This window comes from Cyprinus carpio, chromosome B19 (assembly GCF_018340385.1).
Source record: "Cyprinus carpio isolate SPL01 chromosome B19, ASM1834038v1, whole genome shotgun sequence".
Lineage (NCBI taxonomy): Eukaryota > Metazoa > Chordata > Actinopteri > Cypriniformes > Cyprinidae > Cyprinus > Cyprinus carpio.
Window position 1 is genome coordinate 5,429,940 of NC_056615.1, and position 21,886 is coordinate 5,451,825.

The 21,886-nt window shown below is 38.9% G+C and overlaps 2 protein-coding genes across 3 annotated transcripts; both read right to left on the minus strand.

Moving 5' to 3' along the window:
- Window positions 1-630: 630 nt before the first annotated feature.
- Window positions 631-12,141, minus strand: LOC109049236 (uncharacterized protein KIAA0895-like). The gene is made up of 7 exons (XM_042745401.1): window positions 11,571-12,141; window positions 7,019-7,686; window positions 6,119-6,262; window positions 5,368-5,518; window positions 3,986-4,291; window positions 3,138-3,235; window positions 631-2,739 (listed from the first exon to the last, which is right to left on the minus strand). Exons 2-7 carry the CDS (start codon window positions 7,658-7,660, stop codon window positions 2,581-2,583), a joined length of 1,500 nt encoding a protein of 499 aa, XP_042601335.1. The 5' UTR covers window positions 7,661-7,686; window positions 11,571-12,141; the 3' UTR covers window positions 631-2,580.
- Window positions 12,142-13,156: 1,015 nt separating this feature from the next.
- Window positions 13,157-20,275, minus strand: LOC109049242 (chromatin target of PRMT1 protein-like). 2 transcript variants are annotated; one of them, XM_042744697.1, is made up of 6 exons: window positions 19,962-20,275; window positions 18,870-19,236; window positions 17,977-18,127; window positions 16,672-16,864; window positions 15,367-15,501; window positions 13,157-14,304 (listed from the first exon to the last, which is right to left on the minus strand). In XM_042744697.1, exons 2-6 carry the CDS (start codon window positions 18,968-18,970, stop codon window positions 14,108-14,110), a joined length of 777 nt encoding a protein of 258 aa, XP_042600631.1. In that variant the 5' UTR covers window positions 18,971-19,236; window positions 19,962-20,275; the 3' UTR covers window positions 13,157-14,107. The 2 variants fall into 2 exon arrangements, with proteins under 2 accessions (XP_042600631.1, XP_042600632.1); XM_042744698.1 differs by having other exon boundaries at window positions 19,145-19,236; window positions 19,962-20,245.
- Between the last annotated feature and the right edge of the window lie 1,611 nt (window positions 20,276-21,886).

Here is a 21,886-nt window from a genome sequence, read left to right on the forward strand (position 1 = left end):
TTACGGTTACAGGCTTCAGAGCATTGCACTGGACATTGGACCTTGACACTGTTATTTACTTATAAAGTCTATGGGACAGTCAAAAGCCTCCCGGTTTTCATCCAAAATATCTTAAATTGTGTTCCGAAGACGAACAAAGCTTTTACGAGTTTGGAATGATATGGGGGTAAGTGAATAATGACGACAATGTTCATTTTGGGGTGGAGTATCCCTTTAATGTGCATGTTGTGAAGCATGTAAAATGCAAGCCCTTGTTTTATTTTCACAGTGTGCAGCTGTGCATATTTAAATTTGCATGTTAGGTCAAATCAAATATATACAGTATGTTCTATATACATCGCACACAAATATACAGCCATAAAGACATTTAAAACAAGGATTTATGTTTTATTTTATTTTGGCAGGGCAGAAAAGTGGTCCAGTGTGTCCTCTAGTGGCCACTTACCTTTACTGCCTAAATGTGCATTTTTATAACTAAATGGAAAATTAATAAAAAAAAGAGCAGCTGTCAAAATAAAATAATAATAAATTATTTATATGTAATTTAGTAAAGTAGTATTTAAATCTTATAATTATACAATTTTTAACATTAATTTTAATTGACAATTTGCAAAATGCTTCATTTACATTTTTGATTTCCTATTAATAAATATAATCAACTATTTTAAGTGAAACTCATCCTCCATTCTGATAAAATGCCTTTGATTACATTAGCCTTTTTAAACAATATTATTTAGTGCTGATGTAACAAGGACGGGATGATTTTATACTCTCATTATTATGTGATTATGAGTATAATATAAGATAAATATAGGCCTCAGATCTCAGATATCTCAATAAAAATGTATTGCATTTTTAAGCATATATAATGATGGTAACTTGTTCATATGTTATGAGTGTCATGAATGTCCACATGACACCGCAATCCCTGTTTAATCCCACAGATCGCAGGAAGTGTGAAAGCCAAGAAGACCTCGTAGAGATTAATGGGGCCTGTGTTTATGTGTGTGTGTGTGGGGGGGGTTGCAAGCGCAGCTGAAAACTGTTGAAAATTGTCCTTGTAAGAGTCAATCAGCAGGTGTTCTGGTTTCTAAGACATGTGAGAACAGACACCTGAGGAAAGAGTTTGCCAAAAGATCACTCACCGTGTGTTTCAGAGAGCATTGTGGGAATGGAGCTTGAGCATTGCTCACTTGTAAACAATGAGCATACTTTGTTTGAAGTCATGGATAAAATCACCTGTAATTAAAACTCGAGTGGCCTGTGCTTACATGCAGTCTGATGCCATTTCTAAAGTTCACTGGCTTTAATGTCCCCATGAAACAATAATGCATATTTGACATAAATCTTAATAATAATCTTAAAACATTAAGATTAAGTAATGAATTGTGGTGGACAATCGAGAGACAACCTAAAAAGAATAAGCTGAAGCTACTTCCTATGAACCAATAAACTATATTTGAAAAAAATCTGAAATAATTTAAATTTAATTTAATTTAACATGCTTTAAAACAAAGATCTGAACAGAGCTTGTCTGAATGCAAGGCATGAATTGATTTTATTAATTTAGATATATTAAGATCATATTGAGAAGTTGTTGTGGGCCATGAAATCAGTTTATAGGCAACTTTAAAGTGCTTTTTGATCTATGGGAAAGTGGCAGGAACAGAGCAAGGTCAAAGGTCATACACATCAACAGTACAGTCAAGGTAGAGACTCTATAATTGTGACATTTAGGACGGTCTGCTTCCATGAAGGACACTTTTTAAACAAAGGTTGACATATTGGCACCCAGAAAATGACTCTTTGTGTAATCATCAGCTGTTTGAAATTCAAATCATCCACAAGTTATATTGTAAAATACATGCCATCATAAACATAAAAACAATTATATAAGCAGTTTATAAGATTAAAATGTCATAAAAATTCAGGAAATAAGCAGCTTAAGGATCTTGTAGTACATATAAATTTTTGGCAATCTGTTATTTGGCCCCTCAGTATCCCCTAAAAGAGAAAGCACATGTCCTGAGAACCTTTAGAAGGGACTTAATGCTCTGCACTGGCTAAAAAAACAAAATTACAAGTTTTACCAAAAACAAAAAAAGCTCCATAGGCCCCTATATAGACTGATTGTTGAGAAATCTCTTTATTTTCCAACCTACCTCAGGGCAAAACTCATCAAAAAAAAAAAAACTTTAGTGCTAAAATTGCATTGTAACATTTTGAAATTTGGTGATTTGTTTTTACATTTTGTAATATTGGTAATGATTAATGACTGTGATATAATTCGTTTTCACATTAAAGTAATCAAAATGAGATTTTTGTAAATGTATGCTAAATGAGGTACGAGGAATTACAAGAATCTGAGGTGAAAGGCCCTAAGTGTCATTAAAATAATTTAAAATTCACAAATATTTAATGCTTCTAAAAATAAGCAGAATTTAGTTGCTCAAAGTAATTTAATCTTTCTTTCTTTGGTTTTTAGTGAAATATGACCTGAACCTGTTTTTGTTTATGAATGGTAATGTATGACCTGGACAGGTTTTGTGAGATTCATGCTGGAGGTCAGAGGTCACGTGTTCAGATAAGTATGCACAGCTCCTCATCGGTTAACTGGTTGACCTCCATGATTTTATGAAGCTGCTCTGTGTAGCGCGCTCGGTCCTGCAGGAAGTGAGGAATCCGCACGTGCTCCATCAGAGCCAGACTCTTCAGGCGCTCCACGTCCTCATACGACACCTGCACAACACACACACAGTTAAAAGTTAAAAGCTGTATGATTTGGGGAAAAAAATGTAAGAGCAGTTTTTCAATTGTTAGACTATCAAACTTTTATTTTGACGTAAAACCGCAGGAAGCCCTTAAAGCTTCTCATTGCAAGTACGTGAAGATGGCCGGCTCATGTCTTGTTCTCAAATGCATGTTAAACACACTCAAACTCAAAGGAGATGCAGAGATGGAGATCACATGGAGCAGCATTCACCGTGAATCCATCCGAGATGCTAAAACTTGAATTAGGAGCTGCTCACATGTAAATCAGCACATATATTTATTTATTTCATTAAATATTGTGATTTAGCTTTCATTTCAATTAATCTTGCAGCAAATAAATCAAGTTAAGTGTGTCAGTAAAGTACCTTTCCCAGAGCCATGAGCAGCTGGAAGTCAATCTTGTCTCTGTGTCTGAGGATCTTCAGGATGCCATCAAGATAAACCTGGTCCTTACCAAAACAACCTTAATAACAAAAATATTTTAGTATTTAGATGCATAAACAATTATAATTCTGTAAGATGTCATAAGCCTTAGAATCACTGACCGATATATATTTCCAAGGCCGATATATCGGCCGATAATTAGGATTTTTTTTAATTATCGACATTGTTCGGCAATTCTTGCTTATATTGCTTACATCCTTCTTATTCATATTTATAAGAATTTCTTTATTTGTGAAGAATACTACAATAGAATTACAGAATCAAGACATCACCATCTAAATACATCTCTTTACCTTACTTATTTTTTTTCAAGTTCAAATTATAATTTTTTTCATATTTAGCAAATTTACGTAATATAAATATAATTTTAATTTCAGCGATTGTTATGCATGTGTTTTTGCTATCTTTAAATTAAACAGTGTGACATCAAATATATATCGACATTATACAAAACTACCAAATTTTGCTATTAGTTGAATCACAGCATATACTCATCACAGTTAATAGTGTTTACTGATTACATTAACTAACTGCATTAATTTTACTGTACATTTTTGCCATATGGACATCAACTTGACATAGTCACCACTAATGAGCTACTACTAAATATAATGTAGAAACTTTCAAATTGAAACTTACATATTCTGTAAAGCTGCTTTGCAACGATTTGTATCGTGAAAAGCGCTATACAAATAAACTTGAATTGAATTGAAACTGAATTTATACGGGTTCTCAGCCACCCTGCTCAGATATCGGCATCATGCTGTACCTGGCAGTGCCGTGTCGGTCTGTCCTCGCTTGGCTCTGACGCAGTAGTCCCATCGCGTGTTGGGGTCATGCAGGAACCGGCCCAGGTTGTGAAACAGCTGTGAGAAGGACATGCGGCTGGCCTGGTAGACGGTGTAGTAGAGCAGGGCGGCGCGCCACAGCATGGGGTCCTTGCGGAAGAGCACGCTGTGGATGCTGGCCAGACCCTCCTCAGTGGGGTTGATGGGACGTAGACTGTGTTTCTTCCTGCCACCGCTGCTGCCCCATGGCTGGTGACTGTTGTTGACGCCACGGAAGTAGTGCGTACCTGTAGAGGGGTTTACAGAAGATCAAACTTCATCAAAATGACTAATAACTATTAATTATTTGTAGTTCCCAAATGAATCTCATTGTTGTCATATTATACAGAGGAGACCCCGCTCTTTGCAATAATATTTGAAGAACCATTAATTTGTAATAAGCAAATTAAAATTAAAATGTAGAATATTTTACATTGATATTAAATGCATTTTGCTTTTTTGACCCACTAAAGTAGGATTTCAGTACATCTTTATATGTAATTTCATAATTACCTATACTGTCATTGAAATATGGTTGAAGTTACTGCCGAATATACTGATAAGCATTTATGATAAACTAAAATATGCTTTAATTTTTATTGAAAATTGTCATGTATTTAAAATTTAATACTTGCAATTACACATTTATGTTGAAGTTACAATTCACTAAATTTAAAATATATTAAATTTAAATGTTATACTAAACAACACATGAAAGTTACAATTATAATAAATCACTACTTTCCATGTGCTTTAGTATGTTAGTCAACACATCAAAATAAGTGCAAACATAATAAATTAAAATGTACTTTAAAGTAGAACTGAAAAATGTACTTAAGTGTGTTGAGAAACATATTCATGAAAGTGTCTCTCTTTAAGTGCACTTAAGTGTTCTTTTATTTTATTATTATATGATCTGCAAGTATGTTTAGTGCATTAATAGTACACTTATCCACACTTCTTTTTCACAAGGCACTCACTTGTGACTACTGAACATATCTTTACCAAAACATTGCAAACAATTGCTAGTTCAAGTCTCCAGCAGCCAACCCCTGATTTCTGAGCAGACCGACAGAGAAAGTGAAGCAGAGCGAGAACACACAGCGTGGGAGTATAATTACTGTGGTCCTAACACTGAGCTCTGATACGCTCAGGGTGTAATAGTCCCTGACAGCAGGAACACAAGCTGTTGCAGACACGGACGGCTGGTTTTTCTAGAGTGACCGAGACATGATCCACAGTACAGAGCACAAGGGAGTGGAGCTGGTGGATCATGTAAGACTTGAATGGGACTCAGAGGACTCTGATACAGACAAGCACGCACCGATTTCATGCCTCAGCATCCCCTCCAGCCACTGCTCTCTGGCAGTAGAGATGTTAATGGTGAGTGTAGGTCTGCTGTTCACTACAGTCATAGATGCTCTGGACAGGAGGTCATCCGTGAGATTAACCACAATCTGCAGAGAGAGAAAATTCTACATACACACTCAAGAAAATATCAACAGAATCATATCAATAAGCATTCAAAAGATTGGGGTCAGTAAGAGCAGCAAACCAGCATATTAGAGTGATTTCTGAAGGATCATGAGACACTGAAGATAGGAGCAATGATGCTGAAATTTCAGCTTTTCAATCACACGAATAAATTGTATTTAAAAATTTTTGCTGTATTTTTGATCAGATAAATGCAGCCTTGGTGAGCATAAGAGACTTCTTTCAAAACCATTAAAAAAATGAGAAATGATTTCATATGATTTCATTTACTGTTTTTGATGTTTCTGAGATTTTTTGATTGAATTAAAAGTGAAGCTAACAAACTGTGAATTTGCTGCCTTTTCCCAAGTGCAGGGTTTATCTGGGTTTGTGATGTCACGAACCCGGGAAGAACTTCTTGTAGTCCCTACTAGCCATTTTTGTAGGCATTAAACTGCCAGAATTTTAAAAGTTTGCATTTAACTTTCAGCTTTGTAACTTTGCAGATATTGTTTATGCTCAAACAGCAACATTACACACTAACTAACAAGTAAAAAGTGAAATCGCAATGAACCACCCCTTTAATGATCTCGCTCTCTCACCTCTCCCATGCATCCTTCCTTCTCCATGTATTTTTTGACATGGTACCAGATGCGGCTCTTGGTGAGGAGGTTTCCTCCAGTAGCCTGTTCAAACTTCTCATAGGAGCCGTATTTCTGCAAGGCCAACTCCATGATCCGCACAGCCTGAGACGACAGCAAACACTCAGGAGACAACTTTTACAGATAAATTATGCTGTTACAAACAGATACCATTGCACTTTAGATTTTTGATTATAATGTAAATGTTTTACTTTACAACACTTCAATATTAAATTTAAAAAAATGTTCTCATTTTAAGAATTAATAATTCTTATATATTTAGATGTTGCAAACTTGCAATATAATTATGCTTTCAGAAAGGCAGCAGGGTAAACTGGTACATTTATATTTCAGTTAGACCAGTGGGCCTTAGGTTGGGTTATGAGATTATGATTGAGGTAATGCTGAAATTTCATAAATAATCTTTTGTTGCCTAAGTGAGCCTAAATTATTAAGGTTCCCTTCCCTTGTGTAGTAGGACTGGTTAGAGTGACGAATTCATGTGTCAAACCCATTTCAAAATATGCAATGGTGAATCTTCTGTCTTCCCAATTGTAATGATTCCTGCTGAAATCACTGGATTCCCAACAGCAATATGTTGATTAGGCATGTTTTGAAGCATGACAGCTGGTTTAAGCTGGTCCTTAGTTGGTTATAAGCTGGTTATGAGCTGGTCCTGAGCAGGAGCTAATGCTTAGGGCCAGCACTTGACCAGCTAAAAACAGCTGCCATGCTTCAAAATATATCTAATCACCATATGCCTCGGGCCCGGTTTTGAACAAGTGTATGTCTGTGACTGGATAACAGTGGAGACCGAGTCAAGGTCCTTAATCTGTTCTGTGTGAGAGTATGGGCACTCACCTGTGTGAGGAAGCGGTCTGAAGCGGTGCTGTGCTTTGCTAAAACTTGTGGAGGCAGAGGGTTGCTGTACTCAAACTGAGGATTGTATTTAAAGTCTGCTTTGAAAAACCTGGCCTTCTCTTTCTCTACATTTGATGGCTTTATGGCAGTGAGGATGCAGAGCTTCTTGATTGAGTTCTCTCCATCACGAACAGCAGGAAGCACTCTGGACAGCTGTGGGAGTTTGGTGCCAGCTGTGCAGCTGTTTTTGGGCCTGGGGATTGGTCCAGGCGACAGGCGGATGGCACTGCCCAGCATGGTGATGCTGTTAGTTTGCTTGGAACTGCTGGTGGAGAAACACGAGAACACCGACTGAGCGTGCCTGCTGTCTCTGCAACCAAAAGCCAGGCCACTCATCGTTAGAGGTGCAAGAGTCAGCAAGGGTCTGTTGCGATGCCTTGCCATGGAGACTCGTTTGGGGCACTTGTAGGAGGAGTGTTTAGGGCTCTCCTGAGCATCTGACTCTTTCTGCAGCAGCGTGTTGTAACTGCTGGAGGCCGTGTTAAACAGGTCCTTCAGAACGCCGGAGGATATGTGCTCCAGTCGCAGCTGACTGGGGCTCACAGGTTTCTCCATGGGGCTTAGGACATAACTCTTAGACATTTACATATCTGTCCAATGGAGCCGTCCTGGGAGGAAAAGGCAAAAGATGGGGTACTACAATAATCTACTCAATTCTTAATTCTCTTTGCCAGGGAGGCATAAAAGGACTATGGCTTGAACAAATTAGACATATTTGGGTGATTCTTCTTTAACATTTTGTTTCCTGGAGACCATTTAAAAAAAAAAAAAACAATATACATACTAAATATAATAAAGATGTACTACAGTGAATTGCTGTCTTGTAGTCGAGACCAGCTCATTCGATTCAAGGCTTAGACTTGAGTAGGTTATGTCTAAATAAAGACTGAGACAAAAAAAGTGTTGCGTTCGAGATCAGATGAGTCACATCTGATCAAAAGAGGGTCGCTTCAAGTCAAGTCCGAGATCAAAAGAGGGTCGCTTCAAGTCAAGTCTGAGACCAAAAGAGGGTCGCTTCAAGTGAAGTCTGAGATCAAGAGAGGGTCGCTTCAAGTCAAGTCTGAGAAGAAAAAAAGGGTCGCTTCAAGTCAAGTCCGAGATCAAAAGAGGGTCGCTTCAAGTCAAGTCCGAGACCAAAAGAGGGTCGCTTCAAGTGAAGTCTGAGATCAAAAGAGGGTCGCTTCAAGTCAAGTCTGAGAAGAAAAAAAAAGTCAGGCCACGTCGCAGCTGTCTGTGAGGGGGGTGTGAGGGTCGCTTCAAGTCAAGTCCGAGTTCAAAAGAGGGTCGCTTCAAGTCAAGTCCGAGATCAAAAGAGGGTCGCTTCAAGTCAAGTCCGAGACCAAAAGAGGGTCGCTTCAAGTCAAGTCTGAGAAGAAAAAAAGGGTCGCTTCAAGTCAAGTCCGAGTTCAAAAGAGGGTCGCTTCAAGTCAAGTCCGAGACCAAAAGAGGGTCGCTTCAAGTGAAGTCTGAGATCAAAAGAGGGTCGCTTCAAGTCAAGTCCGAGTTCAAAAGAGGGTCGCTTCAAGTCAAGTCCGAGATCAAAAGAGGGTCTCTTCAAGTCAAGTCTGAGTTCAAAAGAGGGTCGCTTCAAGTCAAGTCCGAGATCAAAAGAGGGTCGCTTCAAGTGAAGTCTGAGATCAAAAAGAGGGTCGCTTCAAGTCAAGTCCGGAGTTCAAAAGAGGGTCGCTTCAAGTCAAGTCCGAGATCAAAAGAGGGTCGCTTCAAGTGAAGTCTGAGATCAAAAGAGGGGTCGCTTCAAGTCAAGTCCGAGTTCAAAAGAGGGTCGCTTCAAGTCAAGTCCGAGATCAAAAGAGGGTCTCTTCAAGTGAAGTCTGAGATCAAAAGAGGGTCGCTTCAAGTCAAGTCCGAGTTCAAAAGAGGGTCGCTTCAAGTCAAGTCCGAGATCAAAAGAGGGTCGCTTCAAGTGAAGTCTGAGATCAAAAGAGGGTCGCTTCAAGTCAAGTCCGAGTTCAAAAGAGGGTCGCTTCAAGTCAAGTCCGAGATCAAAAGAGGGTCTCTTCAAGTGAAGTCTGAGATCAAAAGAGGGTCGCTTCAAGTCAAGTCCGAGTTCAAAAGAGGGTCGCTTCAAGTGAAGTCTGAGATCAAAAGAGGGTCGCTTCAAGTCAAGTCCGAGTTCAAAAGAGGGTCGCTTCAAGTCAAGTCCGAGATCAAAAGAGGGTCGCTTCAAGTGAAGTCTGAGATCAAAAGAGGGTCGCTTCAAGTCAAGTCCGAGATCAAAAGAGGGTCTCTTCAAGTCAAGTCTGAGTTCAAAAGAGGGTCGCTTCAAGTCAAGTCCGAGATCAAAAGAGGGTCGCTTCAAGTCAAGTCCGAGACCAAAAGAGGGTCGCTTCAAGTCAAGTCCGAGATTAAAAGCTGGTCGCTTCAAGTCAAGTCCGAGATCAAAAGAGGGTCGCTTCAAGTCAAGTCCGAGACCAAAAGAGGGTCGCTTCAAGTCAAGTCCGAGATCAAAAGAGGGTCGCTTCAAGTCAAGTCCGAGACCAAAAGAGGGTCGCTTCAAGTCAAGTCCGAGATTAAAAGCGGGGCGCTTCAAGTCAAGTCCGAGATCAAAAGAGGGTCACTTTAAGTCAAAGTCCGAAACCAAAAGAGGGTCACTTCAAGTCAAGTCCGAGATCAAAAGAGGGTCACTTTAAGTCAAAGTCCGAAACCAAAAGAGGGTCGCTTCAAGTCAAATCCGAGATTAAAAGAGGGTCGCTTCAAGTCAAGTCCGAGATCAAAAGAGGGTTGCTTCAATTCAAGTCCGAAACCAAAAGAGGGTCGCTTCAAGTCAAATCCGAGATTAAAAGCGGGTCGCTTCAAGTCAAGTCCGAGACCAAAAGAGGGTTGCTTCAATTCAAGTCCGAGACCAAAAGAGGGTTGCTTCAATTCAAGTCCGAGACCAAAAGAGGGTTGCTTCAATTCAAGTCCGAGATCAAAAGAGGGTCGCTTCAAGTCAAGTCCGAGATTAAAAGCGGGTCGCTTCAAGTCAAGTCTGAGATCAAAAGAGGGTCGCTTCAAGTCAAGTCCGAGATTAAAAGAAGGTCGCTTCAAGTCAAGTCTGAGATCAAAAGAGGGTCGCTTCAAGTCAAGTCCGAGATTAAAAGAAGGTCGCTTCAAGTCAAGTCCATCGCATATCAAGTCGCATCATTTCTCAAACCAGAAGAGGGTCAAGTCTGAGACCAAAAGAGGGTCACTTCAAGTCGAGTCTGAAACCAGGTTTCAAGTCAAGTCCATTGCAAGTCAAGTCACGTCCTTTCTCAGACCCGAAGAGGGTCATGCCCGAGTCAAGTTCGAGACCAGAAGAATGGGACTTCAAGTCAAGTCTATGGCAAATCAAGTTGAGTCATTTCTCAGACCAGAAAAGTGTCATGCCCGAGTCAAGTTCAAAACCAGAAGAGGGGGATTTCTTCAAGTCAAATCTGAGACCAGAAGAAGGTGGCTTCCGAGTCAAGTTTGTGACCATAAGAGGATAGCGACCGAGATCAAAAGGTCACATCTGAGTCGAGTCTGACACCAGAAGAGGGTTGCTTAGAATCAAGTCTGAGACCAGAAGTGAGGTGTATACGTGTTCAAGATCATAAAGGGTCTTATCCGCGTGAAGTCAAAGACCAGAATAAGGTTAAGTCCAAAAGTCCATGACAAGAAAAAGATGGTCTTAAACTCTGGAGTTCAGTCTTGAGTACTACAACTAACAACACCATTTTGTCATGACAATATCAAAATATATTAGGATGGGATAACAGAGAGCACCAGGTGGAATTTCAAGTAAAGGAAATGCTGCTGGTCCTAAACTTGGGACCAGCCCTGTAATTGTCAATTCAGTGTTGCGTCCGCCATTTCCCTGGAAACAAAATATCCTTCGCCCACTTAACCTTGAATCCAGCAAAATATGAGAAACAGATCCGAACAGCAAAGTGAAATGCAGCACGCTGTAAGCAGCTCTTTCACTGTCTAGTGATTTGTCTTCACAGACCAGGCTAATCCTATTAGAAAGCACAACAAATAATATTCCCCATTCAGCATGACAGGTACTGCTTGACAATCATGCTCTGCATTCAATGATCCTGCAGGCCTTCGTAATCCCCGTCTGTTCCACATTCGTCACTTTGGAGAAAGGCATCTGCTAAATAAATAAATGTACTGTGATGTATTTATTACATCATCTCAGGAGGACAGAATAAGGATGCATTTACTGTATCAGTGTTACGTCATGTGGCACACAGTGGCAGCACAAGTCCACGTGCCTCTGTGAAATGATCCCAGGCCTTATCATAGAGAACAGCTCTGACAGGTGCACTGATGTAGAAGAGCCACAGCCAAACTAGTGAAGAAGCTCATACAACTGTCTGTCTATGATAAGGGTTTCACTGGATGATCATGTAGCATGCATAAAGTAGACTTAGACGTCCTCTACAACTCCCTAAAGCAGTAGGTAATTATATCTGTGCAATCCACTGAAGAACACTGTTGTAACATCATATACTGACAGACTCACCTGTACCTTCAATGGATTCAAGCATCCTCTCGCTCGCGCTGCGCAGCCTCAACTTTTCCCCGTGAAGCAAATGTTTATACGAAACAATGAAGCGCACAAACAACACGACACGTACTCAGTAATGCGGTTGTGATATCTTGCGTATGTCCAGCGCAGAGTAACGCTGTAGTTCGCAAATCTCCGCTTGTAGGGTCTGACTGTGAGCGCGCTCAATCTCTTCTGTCTGGAGTCTGAAGCGAGAGCATAAGCGCGTTGCCATGGTGCGCCGTCAACGTCATCCACCAAACGTCAGTTCCGTTTCGCAAGTGGTTTCAAGTCTAGAAATAGTTATTTGATTTAAGTGATACATTTAAGTAAAACCTTAATTCAATAACTTGTTTGAGAATACATTTCATACGGTAAATATTTCAATGCATTTAACTTACTCTACAATTAACAGTGCTGGGTAGTCATTAATTACATGTAACCTGAATTATAGGTAATTAGACTCAAAAAATTAAGTAATTGTAATTACATTAAATTACATTTAAAAATGCTCGTGATCAGACTAGTTACCTTTTTTTTTATTGATTAGGCTACCTATTATTTACACAATAGCAATATATTATTAATAATTTATTGATTCTCCCTAGTTCCCCTTTTTCATCTTTTAAATGTTCCTTTCTAAAATAGCCTGCTGCTTATAGATACACTCAGAAAGTCTTCCAGTGTTGTGGACATCCACACAGAGGTCAGTCACTAGTCAGGTGGATACACAGCATTTGAAAGCTGATTTATAAAAATCATTTCAGGTTCAAGAAGTGTTTCAAGACTGCATCAACTAGTGATGAACACATTTTATCTGAATTAGGTTTTCACCATGCATAACTATTTCATCTGAGGGCCTTTTAGCTTTCAAACACACTGAATTGCTCAAATTCATGTTATTTCTTATTTACATGTAATGCATGCATTCCCAAACGGTGTCATCTGAAACTCTTTCACCCATTTACTTGATGTAAAAATTTTTTTTTTCTTCACATTTTTATAATTTAATTAGGCTAATTATAAACTTTTCATTAAAGTCTCAAACATCCTGCAGTTCCTTTACGAACCAGTTTGGGAAACCTTGACTTAATGTTATGTTTAATGCACTATATGTTGTTAATTACAACAAATGGAGTTTATTTTCTTACTCTTCGCATTTTTATATAGATATGACACAAGACTATCCTATTTAAATCAGTGTGATATAGATAGATAAGAGTAATCAGAACGTAGTCTGATTACTTAAAATGTGTAATATAGACTAATGGATTATGTTACTAACTTCCATTTTTGTCATGCAATTTGGACAACAACTTGTGAGTAATCTACACAGCTCTGACAATTAATTGTTTATGAATGCTTGAAACATAAGACCGAATTACATTTAGTTACATTTTTCATACTGTATGTCTTAAATGTATTTGTTAATTACCTATTTCTAAGCCATCAGGACCTCGTGATCTCTGTTTAACGATATTCTTTTCTTTTAACACTAGCCTCTGATTTCATGGTTTTGAGTAACTACCCTCTTGTGTGTTCTAAAATATATTGAAACAATATTTAATCTAATTCCTGTGATATTTATAGACAATAGAACAGAGTTAGCCACTAGGACCAGCAAAGTACAAATACTGCAGTTCTCATTGTACACATTCATACACCCCAGAAACATTTAATTATTCCCATCTAAATTGTTTAAAAAAAAAAACCTACCCCACACATACAGCTTTATACCTCCCTCTTGTGGAGATACTGAACATTTGAAGTTTGCAAGACAAAAGAAAGAAAGAAAAAAAAATATATTAAAAATGTCTAGAAAGTTAGTGTTGATAATATCGTTAAGGAAGCACATGAGTCTTATGGCCAAGATTTATTTGAAGCCAAAAGAGAAAAAAAAATAAGTTGTGGGTTACAATATCCTTAAAACATTTTGTGACAAAAAACAAAAAAACAAAACAAAAAAACAACTCATCTAGATTGTGTATACTGAATAAAAGTTCTACTTTAAAACATAATAAAAATACAATAATAAAAGGTAAGTTTCATTTGTAGAACATTAGGGTGATTAACATCTGTTCATCTATATAAACCACATTTTAACACCAGATGATCAAATGTACTTGGTTAGAGCTCAGTTCCTCACACATTGGGCCATTTTCTGAATTTCAGCCAAAAAATAAACACAATCTCTGTTATTACTGCTCAATTGAAAAGTTTTTTTTCCTTCACGTCACTGCCATAACGTTTTCTATGAGGACTTGTGTTTTAGAACTGTGGTCAGGCTTTTATGATGGTACAGAGTTCAGTTTAGAAAACGCGAGTGGCGACTCACAAATCTTTGAAGGTAACGGGGATGATACATAACTTTGTACAACCTTCAAGTTTAAAATGTCTTCTCAGGGAGTGTCCAAGAGCAACAGCTTTAATGGTACTGGACGTGTATCTTGTCAATCAGTCTATTCTCTGCAGATCTTCAGGGGGCTGCTGTCTCTCTCTCAGCTCAGCTGTGGTTACTCCATGCTCTCAGGGTCTGCCTGGGCCATGTACGCATCCAGCTCGGCGTCCAGATGGCCCTTGGTCTTGGACATGTAAGCATCAAGCTGGTTGTCCAACTGCTCTCGTGTGACGACGGGGCGACCTACTCGGCCTCTGCCGCGTCCACGACCCCTTCCTGCAAACCCTCCACGACCTCTCAGACCCCCACGGCCTAAGACAGACAATCACAGACTTTAATGTTCAGAGACAAACATCTTAAGGATAATTTACTCACACCCATGTCATTTAAGATGTTCATGTCTTTCTTGAAATGATGTTTTTGGAGAAAAACTCGGAGGACACCGAGTGAGCTGCTGTGGGTAAAGTGCATAATCCATGAGACATGCTTCGTATTAAGGACTTTAAAATAAATCGTAAGATATAGTTAACACGCATAGTTTAAAGCGGCTCTCCCCATCAGATGCTCTGACAGCCTCGTGTCTGCTACTCGCGCTGTTTAATGCGTTTGAGATGTGCTTTTTCATCAGTACATAACTTACATTTCACAGGTGTAGTATCCATCTGTAAACGTTAGACAATCATGGAAATATTTCCGTTTTGCTGTCAGGAGTCTTCTGCATGTGATTCTCCACTAGACTTCACATACTTCAGTGAACGGGTGCACCAAACAGATGGAGCGCAACAGAATAGGAGTGCAATAATTGTGTCATATGTTGAATTTTAAACCTACAAGTTAGTTTATTTATTCATGATTTAGCGCCATGTCAGCAGCAGCGGCATTTATGGCAAGAGGAAACATTTCAATTTCACAATTCAGTCATACATGTCAAAACAATATAACTCTATATATGTAACCTACAAGTGTATTTTATAATAGCAGATAGCTGTAATGGGGAATCAAAATATAATGCAATTATTCTGTGCTCCTGTGTTTATTTACTTTCATTGTTAGCTTCGTGAATTGAACTTTTGCTTTAAAAAGCATTATTTTTGTTTGTAATGTCACAATATTAGAATGCAATGTGATTTTAGTCCCTTTTTTGCACATAATGGATAGCATATCCTATACTTTCACTATATTTGCTTTCATTGCCTTTAATATAAACATTGTTTAATTTGGACAACATTGAGCAGAATGAATGAAATACATTTTTAATCCAAATACAAAATAACGAGATAACACACCGTATATCGTGTTTCAGCCAAAAACACAGATGTATGATATTTTTTAATTTTATTTTTGGCCATATCGCCCAGCCCTAGTATTTCTCACCTCTTCCTCCAGGTGCTCCACGTGCTGCTCCTCGGCCACCCAGAGCACCTCGTCCTGCGGCTCCTCCGCGATAGCGCATGCCTCGACGGAGACCCATACGTCCAGGACCACCCCTACCTCTCATCTGACCTGCACCTAACAAATAAACATCATTTCACCACAGGAAAAAGATGTGAAAACTACTTCCAGAATGCATAAGTGAGTACTAACAAAGTTGTGGCATTCTTATGTTCCCAAGCTAGCTGCATTCATTTATAACACCAAAACTAAGAATCTCATTGTTTTACGACACAGGACAATGCCATTTGTTTTACTGTTAACTTCTCTCAATAACTAAAGATAATTCAAGAGCGGCAATGAGTCAAAATTACATGTGGATACTCCATTTTTATTTCAGCTGCAAAAATGATCTCCCTTAAAGGGATAATGAAAACAATACCATTTACTTCATCTCATTTTGTTCCAAACCTGTATGACTTTCTTCTGTGAAAGAGGATATTTTGCAGAATGTTTTGGTTTACCCAAACAGTTTCAGTTCCCATTGTCTTCAATTATTTTTGGGTCTATACGATGGAAGGCAATGGGAACCAAAACTGTTTGGTTACTACAATTTTTCAAAATATCTTCTTTTGTGTACCATCGAATTAAGTCAAAAAGATTTAGAACAAAGGTGATGACAATTTACAATTTGGGGTGAGCCATCCCATTGATCAACTACACTCCTTGAAGGAAAAGTAATGCAGGCCTCAGCTGTCCCTTTCTGTTATCACCCTGAGGCTGCACAACAGGTGCAGGAACTACAAGTAATACACCAGGGGTCTCTTAACAGCCATAAAACGACAGCTTAGACCAATCAGCACATCGTGAAGTTTAGAGGGTAGGTGTGAAACCTCTGATAAAAGTGTAACACTGGAAAGCATCAGCTGTACTGCAGTGATTGACAACTACAAATGTAACAGACTTTTTTTTTAATTTTAAGAAGCTGACAATGCACTTTCAGCAAAGGAAGGACTTGCTTTATACTGAAATACATGCAAATATCTCTTCCTCAGATTTAAAAGTGCAGCAGCACATAATTAGACTTGGACTTGATTTAAGTTTACTGCCACATCAGCTTCACGGGCTTTAGATTATACACTAGAAAAACAATACAGAAGTAGACAATACAAAATACAAAAATTAAAGCCACATAATTAGAACCTGTGTTTATGTATAAACAGAGAGTATGCAGCTTTGTATTAATTAAAATATGAACTAATAGTGCATTGGAGAACACAAACAGCCGAGTGATGAAAAGAAATTCACCTCTTAGAGAGAGTGCTCCCCTCATGCCGGCTCCTCTCATGCCTGCTCCTCTCCCTCTTCCCCGCAGTCCTCGTCCAGCTCCACGAAATCCTCCAGGAAAACCTCGTCCTCTGCCGCCTCCCGGCATCAGCGAGCCGATGGGCCGACCCAGCCTGGCCTGGATGTTGCTCTTCCCCAGTCGCTGTTTTAGGCTCTACAGGCGGGTGATATGAAGGATTGTTTCTCTGGGCTGACTTTAAAATGTAATTAAATGTGGTATGCCTAACTTATAAAAGCAGCATGAAAAGACTTTCGGAACATATCTGTAATGCATTACAAAATAACGAAACACAATATGCAACATGAAAAAAAAAAAAACAACAACTTTGCTTTACCCATCTTGCAGCTCTGTGACTTCAGATTGTAAAGTCTTACCATTATTGTCATAAAGGTAACAGCATTGTTAACCAACATTAAATTACCATGTAAACTGTTTGCAAATGTTTAGAATGGCTGCACAACCCACAACATTATAAAATAAAATTAAATTAATTCCTAGAAAATTGAACAACACGCCTGTGCAGGCTTGTTTAGATGGGAGCTGAAAACTAAAACTGTTCCATACATGGAGCATGTTTACTCAAAAAGACTAAAAGATTAAGACAATTTTCCTTAGGAGTAGAATATTTCTTAATAGCGTATTATGAATGCAAAAAAGGGCAAATTTAATTAATGACATACTTCAATGGTACACTACCATTTAAAATTTGGGGTACATTTTTTAAAATGTTTTTAAAAGATGTCTCTTATGGCCACCATGGCTGCATTTATTTGATCAAAAATACAGCATCTTCAATAATATTTTGAAACATTATTACAATTTATGTTCTATTTGAATATATATTTTAAAATGCCATTTACTTCTGTGATCAAAGCTGAATATTCAGCATCATTACTCCAGTCTTCAGTGTCACATGATCCTTCAGAAATCATTCTGATATGCTGATCAAGAAACATTTATTATCAATTTTGAAAACAGCTGTGACACTCAATTCTTTGTTAATACTTACTGGATTTTATTTTGATCAATGTAACACTCAAAATAAATTTATTCTGAAAAAAAATATTTTGACATTACAATCGTCTTTTCTGTCACTTTTGATGAAAAAACAACAACAATAAAAATGTAAACAGTAGTGTACATATTCAATAGCTTTTTGCAACCACTTGTACTGTAAAGGCATCCGTCAGCTGATTTGCAGCTCCATCTATCTCACCTCAATGTGTCATGATAGTCATCTTTGAGCATGTCGCTCCCTCTCTTACCTGTTTGTGTTGCAGGGCGGCCTGCACAGAGGGCCTGTTCTCCATCTGCTGCGCGAGCCGGCGGTTCCTCGCACTGGCCATGTGCTGCTGCTGCATGGTCGCCCGGATGCTACTCACTGTCGGCTGCTTGTTCTTCAGCATGTTCGTGAAGTGTGGGACACAACAGAAGGAGGAGGGTAGAGAGATAGAGAGAGAGAGAGAGAGAGAGAGAGAGAGAGAGAGAGAGAGAGAGAGGAGGGAAAGGGGGATACGAGGAAAGGAGGGTTCCAAATCAAATCATTTCACACAGCATGGACGCAGCTACAGCGGCTCCTGTAGCAATCTAGAGAATGCCTTTTTAGACCACAGCTGCTTTCATTTACTCTCTCTCTCCCCATTACATGTGGAGACACCCCAACGTATTTGGCTCAAACTGAACGCCTATGACATGGTTTCAGTGGCAAAAGAGAACACAGAGATAGAAAAGAGGGAGATTTCTGAGTGATTGCCACTTACAGGCCGCCATCAACCCACTGTGACGTCATCAGTCCGAGACGCCACCAGGTGAGACGACCCGGGGCTTAGAGGGGTGTCCGGCAACCCAGCCACTTACAACCAAGACCGTGACCTGGCATGCTGTCCTGTGAGGCGCTTCTGATGAGGAGAAGGGAAGGGGGTTGGGGGGGACAGGTCACGTCTAGGTACGGACTGAGCACCTTACTCTGCAGACAGCCAGAGAGAAAGAGAGAGACTCAGAGGAGGAGCAGAAAAACTCATTTGATGGAGAGGGTGAGAGAGTGTGTGTTTGTGTTTGGGAGGGATGGTATGAGAGAGAGGGATGGAGTGTGTGTGTTTGTGTGAGAGAGAGGGCATGACATGGCTGAGGATGCTCTTCTGCAGTGCAGTCGGCTTACCTCACCATTACCCTCTCACCTCCGGGTGTGCGCCGCTTACGCAAGAGACGCCTCGCCAAACACGGCACGCTGTCAGGTCTCAAATATCGACTCATTGTCATGTTGGGTAAGCGGCGCACACACCGTGCAGGCAGTCTAGCGTCCACGTCAGGTCTGATGTCTCCCCCTCAATGACCTCCATAGTGCACGCGTCTTGAGGCTTGACGCCTTAGTTATCTCTGTATGCTTTTCCCCCTGGCCTTGAGATAATGCTGTCAGGATGCGTAGCGCCTCACCGCTCATTCAGGGACACCTTGGTGGTGCTTTTCAGCACGACTTTTTGAGAAGAAGGGGCGCTCATGTTTCTTCAGACTTGCAGGGATCTCTCCTATAAGAGAGAAACAGCAGAATATAGATGTTAGATCTCTATAATGCATGAAAGTGAAAGTTTCACAGACAGAAACAAGAAAGTCAATGGAGAAATCTGAAGTTAGAAAAGGTAATAAATTGGCTGGATCTTAAAATCTCGTTAACGGACTACCTATACTAGGGATTTCACTAGTAAATATGCAAGGGAGCGGTCCCCGTTTATTTATAAAAACATTTTTTTATGTAAATCTAGATTCTTTTATTTAAATCTTTACATTTTGTTTATTTCCTACATTTTTTTTAACTTTTCCACAGATTTCCTAGAAATCCCTTACAGCCCTTGTTTATATATTTGACTCTTTTATATTTATTTTATTATTTAAATAGACTTTTACACTTAATTCCTACACAAACTCCCAAGCCTCCGCTGAGGGCCCGGTTTGTAACCCCTGACCTAGACAGCATTTATTAAGTTTTTGCAGTAGGTATAACAGTGCTTATGATGCCCAAAAATGCTGTTCAGGAGCTCAGTAGGTTTCAAAACATTTTATTTTTCATACCAGGCGTCAACATAATGCTAAAACAACAACATTTACCGGTTCAACAAATGTATTTACATAACTGTATGACTGCTCATCAACCGTGTACTTCAATATCAACGTAACACACACAAAACTCGTTCTTATTCACATATTAACCACTCTAATATTATACAGTCATGTGTCAGATACGTTTAATTCTTACCTTTTCTCTGTAGCGGAGTCTGGGCAGATCTGTTAGCTGTGTAACGTTAGCTTAGCTTAGCGCGGCTGACTGACTCGACAAAATCACACTCCACACTTCTCTACTTGACGCACAAAATTGTACAACTACAGATCCTCTACTAAATATATCTAAAAACTTAAAAACTAAGCTGTATCCCACAAAACTGGCTATATAACACCAATCTACTTCTAATTCGCAACTCTATCTACCTCCCCTCCCCTCATTCATCACAAAATGGTGCAAACAGCTGCGCGAGCTCGGAAAATGGAGCGCTGTGCCTGCTACATCAGATATCGCGAGATTTACTAGGGTTCGTGTGCCTACTACATCAGATATCGCGAGATTTACTAGGGCTTGTGCGTGAACGATGTGCAACAAGATTTTGTCCTTAAGAAACGTTACGGCACATTTGAAGGTGTTCTGAGCAGGTTTAACCATTTTAAATTACATTTGAGCCATTACAATATACTTACTGTCGTCCTGCGGTGAGACAAAATAATTTAAAGAATTTAAAAATACAAATATTGCACGCAATAGCTCAATTCTCGTCACATCATAACCTTGTATAATTATAATTATTATAGTTATTTTAATTAAAATGGTAATTTTATTGAAATTGAAAATTAAAAAAAAATCTGTCTAGCCTTTACAGAAATATTACACTTGATAAACACTTTAGGGTCACGAGTTCTTTGTAATTTAAACAATATGTTATTTGAACAATTACACCTTGTTGAGACATCAGTGTGGCAATGTTTGTTTTCTTCATTAATTACATAGAATTCCAAGCACCACAAAACTGCTCATCATCCCCACATGGCAATCTTCACCTGAGATTCAGAGCCAAATTACAGGGGGGTAAAAATGACTTCAGAAAGATGGCAGCATCATGATGTTACTTTTGTAAAGATGTTTTTAGGTATGTTGGTGGATCATGATGTTTTTTTGGATCTTTGTTGCATTATGTGCCAATGGTGACCATTCAAAAATGGGGAAAGCACACTTTTCAAGTCTTTTTCTCCAAAGTTTGCAGGCCTGTAGCTCAAAAAATATTGAAGATATCTTAATGCCCTTTTAGATATTGGGTCTTAACAGACTTCCCTTTTGACGTCTTCATTAGTAAGGCCATATTTTGTGCGGTTCCAGAGATATTGGAAGTTCAGTGTGGCTACAGGAGTAAATCATTAAATCGTACACATTTTCAGTGGTCAAAAACCAAATGTGGGTCCTTCTGTCAGAACAACTGCACTGAGTGTCATATAGATTCTTTTTCAAAGTTTGCCTGCCTGTAACTCAAGAAGTATTAAAGATATTGCAACATGGTTTTAGATTCTAGCTCTTAATAAACTTTTATTTTGGAGTCTTCATTTTCAAGGGCCTACATTGTTCAGCTTGAGCCGGGGACCTGAGTTGACACGGAATGACCCAAATGCGTTTTTTCATGAAAATTGTCACTGGTGTTACCTTCCTTATGGGTAAATAAATGACTAAACAAATCATTAAGCTGTCATTTATTTATAGCTTATTCATAAAGTCAGAAGGTAATCTAATAATGTGGTCTAAGTTTAAACGCTAGAGAAATAAATACATTTTAAGACATCTTGCCATACCAAAAGTGGACATTTCTGTAGAATGACCCAAAAGGTAATATGCCACAAACCCTCAAATTATCATCTTCATGCAAGAATCCTTATTCTGAAATGGAAGAGACGGCCACTGTATACATTTTCATGTAGAAATCCCAAATCTATGCTGTGAAAAATTAACAATATAATTATGTTGAAAACATTTATATTCTATTACATTACATTATCACGTTTTTACTCACAAATGTACTGTTGATGTATGTTTGTGTGTTTATTTATTATTTATTTTTATTCTTTACATTTTTATTATCCGTATAT

Excerpts from the sequence above, each read along its gene's own strand:
- LOC109049242 (XM_042744697.1), bottom strand. The coding sequence starts at position 18,970 with ATGACAATGAGTCGATATTTGAGACCTGACAGCGTGCCGTGTTTGGCG. Across the intron at positions 18,128-18,869 it reads GGTGAGAGGGTAATGGTGAG|CTTCACGAACATGCTGAAGA; the intron begins GTAAGCCGACTG and ends TTGTGTCCCACA. Across the intron at positions 15,502-16,671 it reads GGGAGCACTCTCTCTAAGAG|GTGCAGGTCAGATGAGAGGT; the intron begins GTGAATTTCTTT and ends TTTATTTGTTAG.
- LOC109049236 (XM_042745401.1), bottom strand. The coding sequence starts at position 7,660 with ATGTCTAAGAGTTATGTCCTAAGCCCCATGGAGAAACCTGTGAGCCCC. Across the intron at positions 5,519-6,118 it reads AGGAAGGATGCATGGGAGAG|AATTTTCTCTCTCTGCAGAT; the intron begins GTGAGAGAGCGA and ends GTGTGTATGTAG. Across the intron at positions 2,740-3,137 it reads TGCTCATGGCTCTGGGAAAG|GTGTCGTATGAGGACGTGGA; the intron begins GTACTTTACTGA and ends TGTGTTGTGCAG.